At 38.5% G+C, this 18124-nt stretch overlaps 1 protein-coding gene across 3 annotated transcripts in view; it reads right to left on the reverse strand.

Annotated features, from left to right (window-relative positions):
* ptpn11b (protein tyrosine phosphatase non-receptor type 11b) overlaps positions 1-18124 on the reverse strand; it is a 123472-nt gene that overhangs the window by 84652 nt on the left and 20696 nt on the right. The window contains exon 1 of one of the 3 annotated variants that reach the window (XM_043676120.1): positions 13002-13209. The exons of the other annotated variants lie outside the window; for them this stretch is intronic. Coding sequence (XP_043532055.1) covers positions 13002-13009 — 8 coding nt within the window. The 5' untranslated portion in view covers positions 13010-13209. Of the gene's footprint in view, positions 1-13001; positions 13210-18124 lie in introns of those variants that run through there. 3 annotated transcript variants of the gene reach the window in all.

Below are 18124 nucleotides of genomic sequence, written 5' to 3' on the forward strand. Positions count from 1 at the left end.
TTATTGTTCCAAAAATATTGTAGACATTTCAGCAGCAGGATGTGTTATGCTCAGTGACTGGTTGCAGATGTTGCACTGGTCAAAGGGAGGCCAATGCTGGTCAGCCAATCATAGAGAGAATGTTGAAAATGAAAGTGAAACCATAGATTTAATTGTTTTTGATTGGAGTTTTGGACAGAAGGTTATATTGGAAACTGCTGAACTGGAGGGCTATGTTTTTGAGTTTTACTTTCTCTAGTTTTATATCCTGTTGAAGAATTGTTGACTGTTCAGAGAAAAGAATCTCATATTATAAAGAAATAAGTCAATATTTCTTGGAGACTGCTGGAAGCTGCTTCCATTGACAAGAGACCTCAGAATTCAATCAAGATACAATTATGTGTCTCTGAAATAAAACATATTTTTCAGATACTCCATAACAGATCTGGTACTCATAGTTGAAAGATTTATCAAACTGTCAAGTTACAACTCTTATTTTCTTTTTAATTTGTCCCTCAACAATGTCTATCTGGATGTCTGAGAAAGTGGGCTATAGTCAAAGAAGGTTAGGCTTAAAATCATAAACATTAATGAGATTACCTTGTTGTTTAGCTTTGCTCTATTGAAGTTAGAGTATTAATAAAAAGTGTTAATTTCTGTTTAAATTATAAACTTAGTATCTGGCATTTTTGGGGGCAATTTTGAGGCTCATTGAATATTTTAATTTCACTGTGTTGCGAATCCAGTGTTAGTAAGACTGATTTGATCTGGTTTGCTATCCTGTGTTGTAACATAAGGAAGATAAGGCAAAAATCAGGGCTACAGTGGAAGTTCTACATACAATCAGTGCAGTGATTGCCTGAGGGTTGAATGTCAGCTATCGTGCAGCATGACCAGAACTTTGTTATTGCCACAATTTTCCTAATTAAAAACAAAGGTGTAATTACTGATTCTCGGGCATGCCCAGTAATGTTATTCAAAAATATTACCACCAGGTTCTAAAGGTATAACTACTGGTCACCTATCAATATATCAAAACTTTAATTCATGACTGTGGACGTAACTTTAATGACCAAAGAAAGACATCTAGAAAGTCACACCTGGGGACAAACAAGGGACAAACGCACAACTAACTGAATTGTAATGTCCTGTGAGTTCTCACAGAACGAACATGGGGTTGGAGAAGTCTGTGAGAGACATATTTCATGTCTTCCCCTTTAAAGAACGCACAAAGGACAGCACAGTGGCTTGGTGGTTAGCACTGCTGCCTCACAGCGCCAGGGACCCAGGTTTGAATCCCCGCCTCGGGCGACTGTCTATGTGGAATTTGCATATTCTCTCAGCGTCTATGGGGGTTTCCTTCGGGTGCTCCGGTTTCCTCCCACAATCCAAAGATGTGCAGGCCAGGTGAATTGGTCATGCTAAATTGCCCATAGTGTTAGGTGCATTAGTCAGGGGTAAATATGGGGAATGGGTCTGGGTGGGTTACTCTGTGGAGGGTCGGTGTGGACTTGGGCCAAAGGGTCTGTTTCCGTACTGTAGGGAATCTAATCTAATCTAAAAGTGAGCTTGAAACCCAGTCTGGATGTGTAAGTGACTGATATTCTAGTGTAGGGGCTTATGTACTGTGATTGTCATATTTTGAAAACAGCCATTAAATGCTTTCTCCCCGTAACCTTTGATCCCCTTGATACTCCGGATCCTATCTAGTCTTAAAATATACTCAATGACCTGGCCTCCACAGCCTTCTGTAGCAGTGAATTCCCTAGATTCACCACACTCTGGCTGAAGAAGTTTCTCCTTATCTAAAAAGGTCTTCAGGTGCTCTCAGATCCTAGTCTTTCCTACCAATGGACTATTTTCACGGTGGCACAGTGGTTAGCACTGCTGCCTCACAGTGACAGAGACCAGAGTTCAATCCCTGCCTTAGGCAACTGTCTGTGTGGAGTTTGCACATTCTCAGTGTCTGCGTGGGTTTCCTCTGGGTGCTCCGGTTTCCTCCCACAGTCCAAAAAATATGCAGGTTCGGTGAATTGGCCAGGCTAAATTGCCTGTAGTGTTAGGTGAAGGGGTAAATGTAGAGGAATGGGTCTGGGTGAGTTGCTCTTCAGAGGGTTAGTGTGGACTTGTTGGGCCGAAGGGCCTGTTTCCACTCTACTCAACTCAGAGGCCACACAACAGACAGACACTCTCATTCACTCTTACCAGATCAACAGCTTCTGTAGCTTGACCTGCTTTTGTCTGATATTCTGCCCCAACGCCCGGGAGGTGGCCACCCTACCTGGGACAGTGAGCAGGACCCCACTAGCAGCACCAATTTGTTGTAGTAAAATTAATAAAACTCAAATTTAGAAGTCAATTAAATTTATTAAATTAAAAGCTTTTGGGAGGGGCAGCGTGATTCTGACCCTAACCGCAGGACTTGACCGTGCACTCTCTCTCAGAACAACAGGTACAGTAGTTTTTATAGTCTAATTAAGTTTCACCCTCCCCCCACCCATCCTTCTGAACACCATCAAGTATAGACCCAGAGTCCTCAAACGTCCTTCATATGTTAAGCTGTTCATTCTTCCGAAGATATGGGTCCCAAAGCTGTGCACAATACTCCAAATGTGGCCTGACCAGAGCCTTTTATAGCCTCCGAAGTACATCTCTGCTTTTATATTGAAGTCCTCTCGAAATAAATGCCATCATTGCATTTGCCTTCCTAACTACAGACTCTACCCGCAAGTTTACCTTGATGGAATCCTGGACTAGAACTCCCAAATCTCTTTGCACTTCAATCTTCTGAATTTTCTCCCCATTTAGAAAATAGTTAATGCCTCTTTTCTTCCTACTAAAGGTGCATTTTCACACTTTCCCACATTGTACTTCATCTGCCACTTCTTTACCCACTCTCCTAACCTATCCAAATCCTTCTGCAGCTTCCCTGCCTCCTCAATGCTACTGGGCCCTCAACCTATCTTTGTATCATCTGCAAATTTAGCTAGAATACCCTCAGTTTCTTCATCTAGTTGTTAACGTATAAAGTGAAAAACTGCTGTACCACCACTTATCACCAGTTGCCACCCTGAGAAAGACTCTTATCCCCACTCTCTGCTTTCTGCCAGACAGCCAAGCTTCTATCTATGCTAGCACATTGCTTCTAACACTATGGGCCTTATCTTACTCAGTAGCCTCCTGTGTGGCACCTTGAAGTCCATGTGGATAACATCCATTGGTTCTCTTTGGTCTAATCTGCTAGTTCTTTCCTCAAAAGAATTCTGGCAGATTGGCCTACCTTTGATGAAACCATGCTGACTTTACCCTATTTCACCATACACTTCCAAGTATTCAGAAATGTTATCCTTCACAATGGATTCTAGGATCTTATACACGACCAAGGTTAGGCTAACTGGTCTATAATTTCCCCATCTTCAGCCTTACTCCCTTTATAAACAGGGGTGTTAAGTTAGTGATTTTCCAGTCCTCTGGGACTCTCCCCATTTCTTGTGATTCCTGAAGGATCACCACTAATGCCTCCACTATCTCTTCAGCTATCTTCTTTAGAACTCTGGGGTGTAGTCCATCTGGTCCAGGTGATTTATCCACCTTCAGGCTGTTCAGTATTTCTAGCAACTTCTCCTTGGTGATGGCCACCATACTCAGCTCTGCCCCTCACTCTTGAAATTCTGTAAAATTACTCATGTCTTCCACAATGAAGACTGACGCGAAGTAATTATTCAGTTCATCAGCCATTTCTTTGCTCCCCACTACTATCTCTCCTGCGTCATTTTCCAGTGGCCCAATGTCCTCTTTTGCCCTTTATATATCTAAAGAAACTCTTACAGACTTCCTTTAAATCACTGGCTAGCTTACCCTCATATTTAATCTTATCTTTCCTAATTTCTTTTTTGATCGCCTTTGATTGGTCTTTGTAAACTTCCCAATCCTCTGGGTTCCCACTGTTATTTGCTACTTTACGTATTTTCTCTTTGGCTCTTATGTTATCCCTGACTTCCCTAATTAGCCATAGTTGACTTGTACTCCCTGTACCATGCTTTTTTTTTCCCCACGTAGGATGAATCTCTGCTGTGTCTCCTGAATTACTCCCAGAAACTCATGCCATTGCTGTACCACTGTCATTCCTGCTAAGCTCCTCCAAGTCAGTTCTACCTAGTACCTCCCTCATGCCTCTGTAGCTGTCTTTATTCAGCTGAAATACTGCTACCTCTGATTTTATCTTCTCTCTCTCTCTCTCTCTCTTTCCAATTGCAAGTAAATTCGATCAGGTGATGATCACTGCTTCCTAAGGATTCCTTCACCTTAAGCTCTCTGATCAATTCTGCCTTATTGCACAACAACTAAATCCAGTATTGCATGTTCCCTACTGGGCTCAATCACAAGCTGTTCCAAGAAGCCATCCCGTGGACATTCCACAAATTTCTTTTCTTGCAAGCCACTACCAACCTGACTTTCCCAGTCTACCTGCATATTGAAATCCCCCACGATCACGGTAAACACATTAACAGTGCAGGTTAAAAAGAAACAAAAACAATTTTCAAAATGCTGTCAGCCAGCTACTGTCAAAAATGAACTAATAGGAAAGAATTTCAATCAACCCACAAAGCCAAGAATCTCAAAATCAACCCTTTGGCTAACAACGTCAATACTATAAAGACGGAGCCAGTTTATCTTTAGTCACCTGTGAGTGTAAGCATTTGGGGTATCCTGTCTGGAACTGTAATAATTTGGAGAACTTTGCCCAGGGTTGTAACAATGATAAATCAATTATACCTCACAACCACCTTTGTTGATACCTCCTCTATGTTGCCAGACATTCATTCCCTGATGAACAGGATTATCTGAAGTGTTTCACTTTCCCATGTACTGGTTATGAAGGAATATACAAGATCCCCACTACATTGCTGCAGCTGATCTTTTACTAGGTTGAAGGCACTATACACCAACAAATTGTTATTGTTTAGAAGGAATATATCTTTTTTCCCCACAACATGCTTAAAACATAAATTTTTCACAAATAATACAACTAAGTATACCTATTTGATTAAATAATATTGCAGTTACTCCAATGCAAAGATGGACTCACTGCGGCATTTTAAAAACTATTTTAATGGTATGCAAAAAGTATTACAAGATTCACTGGTGTCGTGCAATGGGATAACTCTCTCCATGTACATACGCGTTGCAAAATTGGCACTATAGTGGAATATATAGTGGTCTCTGAGTGTTTACATTTAGCCAGGCTTACATAATTAGTCGTTATTCTGATGCTAAATTCAGTCAGCTCTCTGCATCTGGTCTTAATGTCTCAATGATTTATGGTTCAAAGCACAAAAAAAAACCATTCACACACAAACTTCCTCTTTGTCCAACTGTAAATTTCCCTCTGTGCATACATGTAACAGCAGACCATCAAATTAAGCTTTGCAATTACTTCCTAATTCTACATTATCATGATATAGCATTCATGCCACCTATAAAGTTTATGAAAGCTAGAATACTTGAAATACAAGCTCTTTCATGTCTTAATACCTGAAAATGATCAACCCTCCAGCCAAAACCTATAGGCTTGTGAAAAATTTAAATTGTCTGGTATGGATTACATATTTAGTACTGTCATGACCATCTCCAACCTACATTCACATTCAGCAATCTCAAATGTTTTAACTTAAATTTCTTAGTTTTGAAATGGAGCTTCTGTGACTTGTGAATTGATGTCCTTATGCCTTCCACTGATCCTGTTCTGTGACCAAGTAGCATTTGAAGAGACCATAATTAAAATCTATTCTGTTTCATAATACCTATAACGATTAAGCACATGTCTTCCACTCAGTTCTATGAACATCTATGGCAAGGTAAGGGTAAACATCAATAGAAGCTATAAATCTGAAACATATATGTAAGGAGATCTCAGTTACCTGTAAGAAAAATATGGTTGTAATGATAACGCATTTTAACTTTCCAAACATAGACTGGGACTGTCATAATGTGAAGGGCTGCATGGGAAGGAATTCATTAAGTGTGTACAAAGAAAACCCCTCTTATTCAATATGTGGATGTACCTACTAGAGAAGGAGCAATACCTGATCTTCTATTGGAAAATAAGGAAACACAAGTGACTGAGGTGTCAGTGAGGAGCACTTTGGGGCAAGGGGTCATAATTCTATTAGTTTTAAAACAGTTATGGAAACGAATAGAACGGATCAAAAAGTTAAAGTTCTACATTGGGGTAAAGCCAATTTTGATGGTATTAGACAGCAACTTTCAAAAGTTGATTGGGGGAGGCTATTCACAGATGGTTGGCAAAAATGAGGCCTTCAAAAATGAGATAACAAGAGTTGAGGCAGTATATTGCCGTTAGGGTGAAAGGCTGGTAGAGGAAGGGAATGCCAGATCACTAGAGAAAATGAGAATCCAGGAAAAGATTCTATGAATACATTAGGGGAAAAAGAGCGTTGAGGGAGAGAATAGAGCTCCTTAAAAGATCAGCATGGCCATCTTGGTGTGGAGGTCGAGGAGATGGGCAAGATACAAAATGAATATTTTGCATCAGTGTTTACTGTGGAGAAGGACTTAGAATCTAGGGAACTTGGGGAAATAAATATTGATTTCTTGAAAATAGTTCATGTTACAGAAGAGGTGGTGCTGTATGTCTTATAACACATAGGTAGATAAATCCCTGGGACCTGATCAGGTGTTCCACAAAACTTCATGGGGAGGCAGGGAAGAGATTGGGCCCCTTGCTGAGATATTTGGATCATCAATAGCCACGGGTAAGCTGCCGGAAGACTGGAGGTTGGCTAATGTGGTGCCATTATTTAAGAAAAGATGTAAGGAAAAGCCTTACATCAGTGGAGGGTAAGATGTTGGAGCAGATCGTGAGGCAATGCATTTACATGCATTTGGAAAGGCAAGGACTGGTTAGGGACAGTCAGCACGGCTTTGTGCATGGGAAATCATGTCTCACTAATTTGATTGAGTTTTTTGAAGAGGTGACAAAGGGAGATTGAAGAAGGCAGAGCAGTAGACGGTGTCTATATGGACTTCATGATGTGGAGGTGCTGGTGTTAGACTGGGTGGAGAAAGTTAAAAATCACAACACCGGGTTGTAGTCTAACAGGTGTATGTGAAAGTACAAGCTTTTGGAGCACTGCTCCTCTGTCGGGTAACTAGTGGGGGGTGATCATCGGATACTGAATTTATAGTAAAAGATCAAAGTATCATTCAATTGATGCAATGTATTGAACAAACCTAGCTTGCTGTTAAGTCTTTAATCACTTAGAATGAGGATGCAGGACTTCAGCATAGCATTCGACAAGGTGCTGCACAATAGACCAGTTAGTAAGTTTAGATCATATGAGATCCAGGGGAGCTAGCCAATTGGCTACAAAATTGGTTTAAAGGTAAGAGATAGAGGGTGGTAGTGGTAGAGAGCTGTTTTTCAGATTGGAGGCCTATGACCAATGTGCCACAAGGATCAATGCTGGGTCCACTGCTTTTTTGTAATTTATATAAATGATTTGCATGTGAATATAGGAGAAATGGTGAGCAAGTTTGCAGATGACACCAAAATAGGTGGTGTAGCGTATATCAGGACCTTGAACAGATGGGCCAATGAGCAGAAAAGTGGCAGATGAGGTTTATTTTAGATAAATGGGAGATGTTGCATTTTGGGAAGGCAAACCAGGGCAGGAATTGTACAGTTAATGATACGGTCTAGGGGAGTATTGCGGACAAAGAGAACTAGGGGTGCAGGTACATAGTTCCTTAAAAGTGGAGTTACAGGTAGATAGGCAAGTTTACCTTCATTGAGTGTAGGAGTTGGGATGTCATGTTACGACTGTACAGACATTGATGACACCAGTTTTGGAATATCGTGTACGATCCTACAAGAAGGATGTTGGTAAACTTGAAAGGGTGCAGAAAAGATTTACAAGAATCGTGCCAGGACTGGGAGAATTTCAGCTATAGTGAGAGGCTGAACAGGCTGGTGTTTTTTTTCCTTGGAGTGGAGACTGAGGTGACCTTATAGAGTGTCTTTAAGACATGGAAAGGTTCTTGATTACTATGATGATCAAGGGTTATGAGGAGAAGGCAGGAAAATGGGGGTGAAAAGCAGATCTGCTATGATTGAATGGCGAAGTAGACTCAATATGTCCAATGGCCTAATTCTGCTCCTATATCTTATGGTCTTCTGGTCTTTACAGAGAATGAAAGATGAAAGACCAGTCAAGTAAGTGTTGAAATTGCCTACAAGCAATAACGGTATGAAAGACGATTTCAGCAGTGGAGCCAACGGCAGGCGTAGAGTCAATTAGATTAGTCAGTATCCACCTCGCTTATGATTGACGCTATTTGATTGGAATCTCATCTCAGTGCTATCATAACACTGACATTGCAAACTGCAGTTCTGTTGATATGAGGGATAAACTTGATGATGTGGAAACAGTTTGCTATGGGAAGTGAAATCAATAGCACTGTTATTCCCAATATTTTGATGGAGAAAACTTCTGCACCCTAGGTACTAAATGTTGAAAAATAATGTGACAATTTCAGTGACAGCAAAGGGGTCAAAAGGAGTGGTCAGGTGGATCTGGATGTCATCTGTACATATACATCAGTCATTCTACACCAGCTGTAAAAACCTAACAATATCTCTGACATTTGTTGCAGAGTAAGACCCCATACAGAAAACACAGGATACACAGAACATACCTACCAAGGATGGATCATCAGAGAAATATCTCTAAGATGTATATGAGTCGAAGTTAGCTTATCTGAAAGAGCACATCCACAACAGCGAGACTTTGATTCTACTGAAACTGTAAAATTTTATATGCTTTGCTACTGTACACATTTTACTGATCTGCTACCTTCCTCATTTAAATGTTTAAAAGTACCTCAAAAGGTTATCGTTTTAACAGTGTTAACACTGTCACTCTATTCAACTGAAATTTTACCAAATCTTAGATTGGTCATGGATTATTGTGGCCCTTTCTAGCACTAGCACTAAGCCACAAATGTTTTTTTTATTGAGTACAGGAGTTGGGAGGTCACGTTACAGCTGTTCAGGACATTGGTTAGGCCGCTGTTGGACTACTGAGTGCAATTCTGGTCTCCTTCCAATCGGAAAGATGTTGTGAAACTTGAAAGGGTTCAGAAAGGATTTACAAGGATGTTGCCAGGGTTGGAGGATTTGAGCTATAGGGAGAGGCTGAACATGCTGGGTTTTTTTCCCCCCCCCCCCGGAGCGTCGGAGGTTGAGAGGTGATCTTATAGAGATTTACAAAATTGAGGGGCACGGATAGGATAAATAGACAAAGTCTTTTCCCTGGGGTCAGGGATTCCAGAACTAGAGGACATAGGTTTAGGATGAAAGGGGAAAGATATAAAAGAGACCTAAGGGGCAACGTTTTCACGCAGAGAGTGGTACATGTATGGAATGAGCTGCCAGAGGAAGTGGTGGAGGCTGGTACAATTGCAACATTGAAGAGGCATTTGGATGGGTATATGAATAGGAAGGGTTTGGAGAAATATAGGCCGGGTGCTGGCAGGTGGGACTAGATTGGGTTGGGATATCTGGTTGGTGTGGATGGGTTGGACCGAAGGGTCTGTTCCCGTGCTGTACGTCTCTATGACTACTGATGTGTACAATGTAAAAAAATGCTTTGCTGTCTTTTTGAGTCAGAGGTTAAATTAAGCCCAAATATCATTTAGGAATAACAATTTGCTTTGTTATAGCTTGCAAATGCACATGCCTGCCCGACACAAATTCAAACAACTTTTGGCATTTTGCAGTCTGAAATGGAACTTTGCATTACCAACATAAGTTATCACTTCCACTCACTGAAACAAAAGTAAACTTTCCAATAATTGAACAAACAAAAGGTGAACTAATTAAAGCCTTGACATATATGCCTTGGTAAATTGTCCCAAATTTGTGGAAAACCAGATCACTGTAGTGCAAAATGCTTAGAAGTAACAGGATAACATTTCTGCTTCACAGTCACATTCTTCTCTACCTGACACAGTGTAAAGTCACTCCTGCGCTTCCTAGCAGCTTCAGCGTGTTGGAAATGTATACAGCAAAACTGCACGCCCATACTTGACAACTTTCCACTCACTAAATTTAACAGAAAAATCATCAACTTGCAGTTCAAAATTCTGTAAATGTGCACTATCATATACAAAAGCATAATTATTAGAATATAAACAACTTGGTTAATGCAAATAGTTCTAGAAATAAAAAAAAGAGGGAACTTGACATTATGCAAGGAACTTTGCACAACATATAATCTCAGTGATGTTGATATAACTAAAGGAAGCTATCAAATATTCATGTAGAACAGGCTCTTTTTAAACAGTAGAGATTTTAATTGCAACAGTTGGAAAAATCCTGCCAGGTCCCACCACTAAATGCAGTAAAGCGATGGTTCATTTTATTTCACAACAATTTGGTGAACTTCACATTTAAAGATATTTGTATTGCAACAGCAGCAGTTCAGATAGTAATACAAGTTTCTGAGAGAGATAAAATATATATATTTTTTTAAAATCTCAATTTCTTGTTTCCTCAGACTAGATTACATTCTTCAAACAAGGGCATTGTTTCACATATTGTTTCAGATTAGAGAAAACTGCTTCTGTGCACCATCCCTCTATAATTTTGTTCCAGTCTTTACGCTGGTGTAGAGGCTAGTCCAGGAACATGCTTAGAAGTAAGATGCCTTTTTGCCATCACACATGGCAGGTGGATCAGGGTACTGAAGATTGAGCCAAATTGATGTATTAGTATGCCACAAATGCAATGCTAAAAAATACTGAATTGGTTCAATGCATTTTGGAGACCAGTATTCATGTTTTAGATCAAGAGACCCACAAAAAAAAGTGAATTTTTATTGTTACTGTAAATGAGGTAGGCCAGGCATCAACAGATGTCTGCTTTAAACTTCAGTGGCATTTTGGTGAAGCAACATAAAGAGGCATAAACAAAATGTTCATGTAACATTTTAGCTATCACCCATTACACAACAATTCTATGATTATTTTATTTGGAGAAAATAAATGTCTCAAAAATCCTGATTAGTAGAATAAAGTATAAAATAGGAATTAAATTTCTTTTTAAACCCTACAAAATCTGATACCATATGAAATTGCTGGAACTATGGTATTTTCCTGTTCATGTTAAAGAAAATAAAACCAACTGTGGAATTTTTTTGAACGGCCTATTGTGATTAAGGATGCACATTAGGCCACATCCTGATGTGCTGTAAATCTTTTACATGGCAATAAAATCAAATAATTAATCAGCTGAAATGCAGAGCCTTAGATACAGAATACTGGTTTAAAATGATTCCAATGATTATTAATACTGAATTTTTTAAATAATCACCATGGTTAAACAATGTTGCTGTTCAGTTACCCCTCGAAGTTTGGAGCAACAAATTGATGGATTAATGTGTACTGTTTCCGGTACTTGTGTAAAGTAGATAGCAGCTGAAAAATGTGTTGCTGGAAAAGCGCAACAGGTCAGGCAGCATCCAAGGAGCAGGAGAATCGATGTTTTGGGCATAAGCGCTTCTTCAGGGATCAGTGATTGAATTAATAAAAATTCTTTGAAAGTAATAGGTTTGTGACAAATTCAGAAACAAAAAAGTGTTTGTATTACAACATTCATCTAACACACGAAATTAAGAAATAAGAGTGCAAGCTAAAGATGATGAATGTTCTTACCCCGAAGTATGCACGTATCTTCAGTTCTATAATACACTACTACTACAACTAATAACTGATTGCTCATGGTCAAAGTCCCACAAAAAAAAATCAACACTTGAATTCGTATCAGACAAACTATCAACATTGAAAAATCTGACAGCAGTTGAAACAATAATAGAATTCCTAAAAGTTCCAGTTCTTAGTACTTACAATCTTTCAATACTTTGTTTTCCTTTTTCAAACTAAGATGTTGATAATATTTACGGTGTTTTTAGTTTGCATTCTTAGCCAAATCTAAAGTCAGGATCAGAGTCTCTCAGTTATTATTTTAATTGTCACACAATTCCCTTCATTAGCAAGGGAAAAAGAAAGAGCCTTGACTAACCAAGAAGTATATTACAAAAAAAAAAGTTTATTAAATGCACTGAAGTCTCATCTCAGTTTCCAAAATTGTTTGTTAATGGAATAAGTATAATAACACAGAACAAATAAAACATAGGTTTAAATCAAAGAAAGTAAAGTAATCAAATGGGTTAAATATTCATATCAATAGTCTCTATAAGAACGTAGGAAAAATGGATAACAATTTTCCGATAAAAAAACATTTCTTACTCTCCTCAGAAATCCAAAGCCATGGCGTTCTTTTCCAATTTAAATTACTTGTATATGGGAACAGCAGTAGGCAATTTTATTCCCTCAGCCATGTTTCACCATTCAATGAGATCATGGCTTATTTGTGACCCAAATCCATATGGATGTCTTTGCTTCATTTCCATTACCAATGATTAATAAAAATCAATCTTGGAGTTAAATGAACAATTTACTAAGCATAAATTACTGTTTTGTGGAACAGAGTCTCAAACTTCCGTTATCCTTTGCACGTAGTTTCACACTTCATATAGCAATAATAATTTGAATTAATTTTTTAAGTTTAGTGATTTGGGCATCATAAATGTTAGAAGCTCGAGTTGAAAATAACCTGAAAACTGAACGAAACGAAATATCCTACACAACTATACACCAATCTACATCGGCCCAAATAAAACATTTGAGTTGCAGAGTATTTTCAAGTCTAAAAAGAAGCTTTACACATGGTATTGCAGCTGAGTATTTCAAATTAGTATTGAGTATACATTAAGGAACCATACTGCACTCCAACATTGAATGGCTATTCTATTTCAGACATTTTACCTTAAATCGAACAAAAATATATATGTGTCCTACTACACACTATTACAAACATTCTCAAATAGAATATTCTATAATTTTGAATAAAAATGTAAAAATCTTCACAGCTTCCATACCTCACCATACTGTCCAAAGCTCTTCAGCCCTACAAATAAAGCCAACAGCCACTAATCCAGTTTAAGTATACAAAAGTCAATAACTCCAGAACAGCTCAGAGAAATAAGAGAAAGGGCTTAATTAGGATTTGGTGAGTGTGGTTGGGCAGTTAAGAGAATTTTGTAACAAACAGATTGCAACGCTTGTTCAGAGTCACTGCAACGTTACATTACAACTGTACCTCAGTAGGCTTCCAAGAAGAGACAACAGCTGCTTCAATGAGGTTATAATGCGGAAAAGGAAATCAGATCAAAGTCCTATCGTAGAGAGAGCAGCAGACATTTTTAGGAAGTAAAAATACTGCTAAGCTTTATTACTGGCTCTCATTAGAGCATAATATTTAACATTCGGGTTTCCTCAAGATTTATTTGATAGGTTGTAAAAACGTTCAATTTGATATTTACTGAATCGATTCATCATTTTCAATGGCAGTATTTTGTGTAATATTTCATATTTAATGGTTGTAGTGACAGCTCTCAGATAAAGTTTACTGAATAACTGAACTGAAGTTCTGACTATTTTTATTTTTCTGAAAATCAATCTCATAATAGAAAGTGTGCAAACAGCTGTCAAGGTGTAAAATATTTCCTCTTCCCACCAGCCCACATTTTCCATCTTCCCAACCCTAACTACTTAGTATTTATACTGTACTATAAAAAAAGCTTACTGCAACCATAAAGATTTACTCAAGCTCAATACTCAGTATCAACTACTAAAGTGTTGCTGATGAGTTGGTTTTAAATCAAACGAATGCTCTAATACAATGTACATAATTTCCTTCCAACTACTAAAAATGTTCACTTCAAAAAAGGCCAGTCAAACTTTCCATAAATGAGAACTTCAACAATTTGATTAGTTTTATTTTATATGTAGGTCCACCAAATTCAAACAAAAATATTGACCAATTTGGAAACAATAATAAAGAACTGAATTAAGCTTTTTAACAAATTAGATTCTGTGCTCTGAAATTAACTTTTAAATTATCTGACAACTCATGTCTGAATAAAATATTTCACTCCATGGAAAAACCAACATTCAAACTGGTACAAAAAAAAAGTAAACATATTTCTCAGGACTAACAACTGTCCAATTGTGCCATTACCCAACTTTCATTTTTGATTATATTCTCAGATAAACAAAACAAATAACTTCCATTTTACAGGGAACTGAAACACTTCATATTTTGTACTCTCAGAATCCAGCTTTGGTATTACATTTTGGGCCAGGGTAACTTGAAAATATATGCTAACTTCAACTTCAGAAGGATGTTGATCTTATGTGGTCTATTTCTCATGACAGCCTCTTTGTACCTCATTGATACCATGAGCACATAGGACCCTGAAGTTTAGTTTGGATTGACTATTTGAATCTGGAATTTCCAGTTCTATTATTCTAAGAAACATTGTGGAAAAATCACTGAAAATGATTACTTTTGCTTTCTAAGATAAAAAGTGATGTCAAATATAAAGGAAGTCATAGTGACATAGCATTGTAAAGTGACAATAGTCAATTAGTAGTATGTTATTTGATAACACAGGGCTTCTACATTTAATCAGCATATAAAAACATAAAACAGGTCAATCTTCATTTTTGATGATAAGATCTCTTTACTTGCACCTAAATGGAGAATGTTTAAAATGTCCCATTTGACAGGCAGTAGATATAATTCTCAAATTTTATCAGATAGACAGCAAAAGACAATGGTGCAAATTTCACTCCAGCTCCATGGTAAAATTCATCCAATTTTAACATCAAACAAAACAATCCTTGATAATATTTAATATTGCACAGAAGTATTAACTTAGATTATTTGCTCAAATCCTAAATGCTGTAATGTAAGACTTTTTCTGATGCAGAAGGGAGGAGAGCTACCATCTTATTTCAATATTCTATTTGGAAACAAAACAGACCCTCTCAAGGTTAAAAATTATTATAGTTATCACAGAGATAAGCCAAAATGGTCTTCAATTTAATTTTTTTGTACTTGGTCCAATTTTTTGAATTTAGCTGAAACCAGTTACCTTTGAAAAATTATACAGATATAATCTACTAAATGCAGAATTAAAATTGACCAGTTAATATAGGAAATTTCTCTAGGTGGCAGTAGCATTACCAATGGTGCAGTTACAGATCTGTTAGAAAGAGATTTTATTCAAGGATAGTTTCCACCTGAAATTTCATGTTGTTTGATATTGTTAACTACAGCTGGAGCGGTTTTTAATAAATGGTTTAAATGAGGCTGGCTTTCTAAATATGTTCCTGCTGACGTCCCAAGATAAAACTAGGAAGCACTGCAAGGAACGATAACAGTAAGAGAAGAAAAACTGCAGTGAACTGGCAGTCAGCCACAACACAATTCAATATGAATTATAACCCATTTCCTTTCTTTTAAATCTATTCCTTCCCGGCCACACTATCAAAACTTCAAATACGATCGAAGGACAAATCTTCGTCTGCTATGCAGCCCATGTACACCTACTGATGAGACACAAACCAAAAAGGAAAGATGCACAAGAAAACATCAATGGATATCTATGCTAACTTTGCAGTTTAATTGCATTTGTGCTCTACTGAAGCTCCACTTCTGTGCACCTCAAGACATTTCAAATTTAAATACAGCTTAATTAAATAGACCTGGGTCATGAGACCAGTTCACTTTAATTTGGTTTGAATCTCGCCACTTTTAGCTCCAACAAATAACATTTGCGTAATATTCCAAGTACTAGACAATAGTCATCTGACAAAAAGAGAATCTAATCATCTTCCCTGGACATTCAATGGCATCACATTCACTGAATTCTCCAACATCAACACTCCAATGCTACCAATCAGAATCTGAACTGCAGCTACTTAAATACGGTGACTACAAGATTTAGAAACTAGGAATTCTACAGCAAGTAATTCACCTTTTGAACATCTAATGCCTCTATCCGTAAGGCATCCGTAAAATATGGAATAATCTCCACTTGTATGGATCATTACAGCTCAGTGCCATCCAGGACAAAGCAACCTGTCACCTGAAACATTGATTCCCTCCACGGTTGCACAGTGACAGCGATAGTCACCATATAGATGAAGAACAGCTGCAGCAGCAATAAAACTTTTAACAAGTATTAATGGAGTTCCTTCAAAAGCTATGCCTAATAAAAAGGAAAACTTCCAAGGGATCCACACCTTCTTTATGAAGGATCTTCAATCACATTTTAAACAAACATGGCCAACTCAGTCATACTTAAAAAGGTGACCAATGCCATGAATCTTCTTGTCATTCACTACCAACCATTGATTGCCTCATTCAGAAGGCCAAATATCTACTGCAGGTTCCCCTTATAACAGAAAGGTGTGTACCAGAAACCTGGGCTGCTTTGGGTTGGCAGGATTCTTCAAAAAGAAAAAACACATACGGAACATAACCTGATCCAGCCCTCCTACCACAGATGCCCTCCATAAGTTGCAAGGGCTACCACTCCACTGATGTCTAATTTGAACATGATTATTTTGTCATTTCACCACACAGCAGAGTGTGTTAAATCCAGTGAGGAAGTATAACTGAGGAAATGGAGTGCAAATTTGGATTTTGAGTACAACCGTTCTCACCCTACAGAAAATCAGTTCTTGCTCCATTACAAAGAGCTAACTGCTTGGTTAGTATTGGCTAAGTGATAAAAGTCTCTTCCCCTCTTACAAAGTTAAAATAGCATACAAAGTGATAGTAATTAATTGCAACTCTTTCAGGATGGCAGTACTGGCAATATATCAAGGTTGCCGCATATGAGTGTTGTGATCCAAAGCGAACAAATCTGTAGTAAGCACTTGAGGTTTGAGAAGTGTGAAAACTAAATAGTGCAAAAGGAAACATTTTCTAAAAATATTCTTGGGGGGGGGGGGGGTGCAATTGTGGATGGAGGGAGCAAAGGAAAGAGAATGAGAATTGTGAATTACAACAGTTTATGCCATCCTCAGGACAACTACAATACAATTAGGGATAATCAACATGGCTCTGTACATGAGAAGTCACAAACTTGATGATTGTTACTTTTAAAAGAAAACTGAGGATTGAGAAGGGCAGAGTGGTAGACATGATCTATATGGACTTCAGTAAGGCATTCGACAAGGTTCCCCATGGGAGATTGGTTAGCAAGGGGAGATGTCAGGGGTGGGTTCTTTACCCAGAGAGTGGTGGGGGCATGGAATGCGCTGCCCGTGGGAGTGGTGGAGTCGGAATCATTGGCGACCTTTAAGCGGCATTTGGATAGGTACATGGATGGGTACTTAATCTAGGTTAGAAGTTCGGCACAACATCGTGGGCCGAAGGGCCTGTTCTGTGCTGTATTGTTCTATGTTCTAAGGTTAGATCTCATGGAACACAGGGAGAACTAGCTCGAAGGTAGAAGACAGAGGATGGTGGTTGCTTTTCAAACAGGAGGCCAGTGACCAGTGGAGTGCCACAAGGATTGGTACTGGCTCCACTACTTTTTGTCATTTACAGAAATGATTTGGATGTGAGCTTAAGGGGTATAGTTACTAAGTTTGCAAGTGACACCAAGATTGGACGTATAATGGACAGCAAAGAAGGTTACCTCAAATTACAATGGGATCTTGGTCAGATGAGCCAATGGGTTGAGGAGTGGCAGGTGGAGTCTAATTCAGATAAATGGGAGGTGCTGCATTTCAGGAAAGCAAATTTTAAGCAGGAACTTATACACTTAATGGTAAAGTCCTGGGGAGTGTTGCTAAACAAAGAGACCTTGGAGTGCATGCTCATAGCTCATTGAGAGTACAGTCGCAGGTAGATTGGATAATGAAGGCAGCATTTGGTATGCTTTCCTTTATTGGTCAGAGTATTGAGTACAGGAGTTGGGAGCTGAAAATATGTTGCTGGAAAAGCGCAGGTCAGGCAGCATCCAAGGAGCAGGAGAATCGACGTTTCGGGCATGAGCCCTTCTTCAGGGATGAGGAAAGTGTGTCAAGCAGACTAAGATAAAAGGTAGGGAGGAGGGACTTGGGGGAGGGGTGTTGGAAATGCGATAGGTGGAAGGAGGTTAAGGTGAGGATGATAAGGTGAGGGTGATAGGCCGGAGTG

The sequence above is a fragment of the Chiloscyllium plagiosum genome, chromosome 34 (genome assembly GCF_004010195.1).
Source record: "Chiloscyllium plagiosum isolate BGI_BamShark_2017 chromosome 34, ASM401019v2, whole genome shotgun sequence".
NCBI lineage: Eukaryota > Metazoa > Chordata > Chondrichthyes > Orectolobiformes > Hemiscylliidae > Chiloscyllium > Chiloscyllium plagiosum.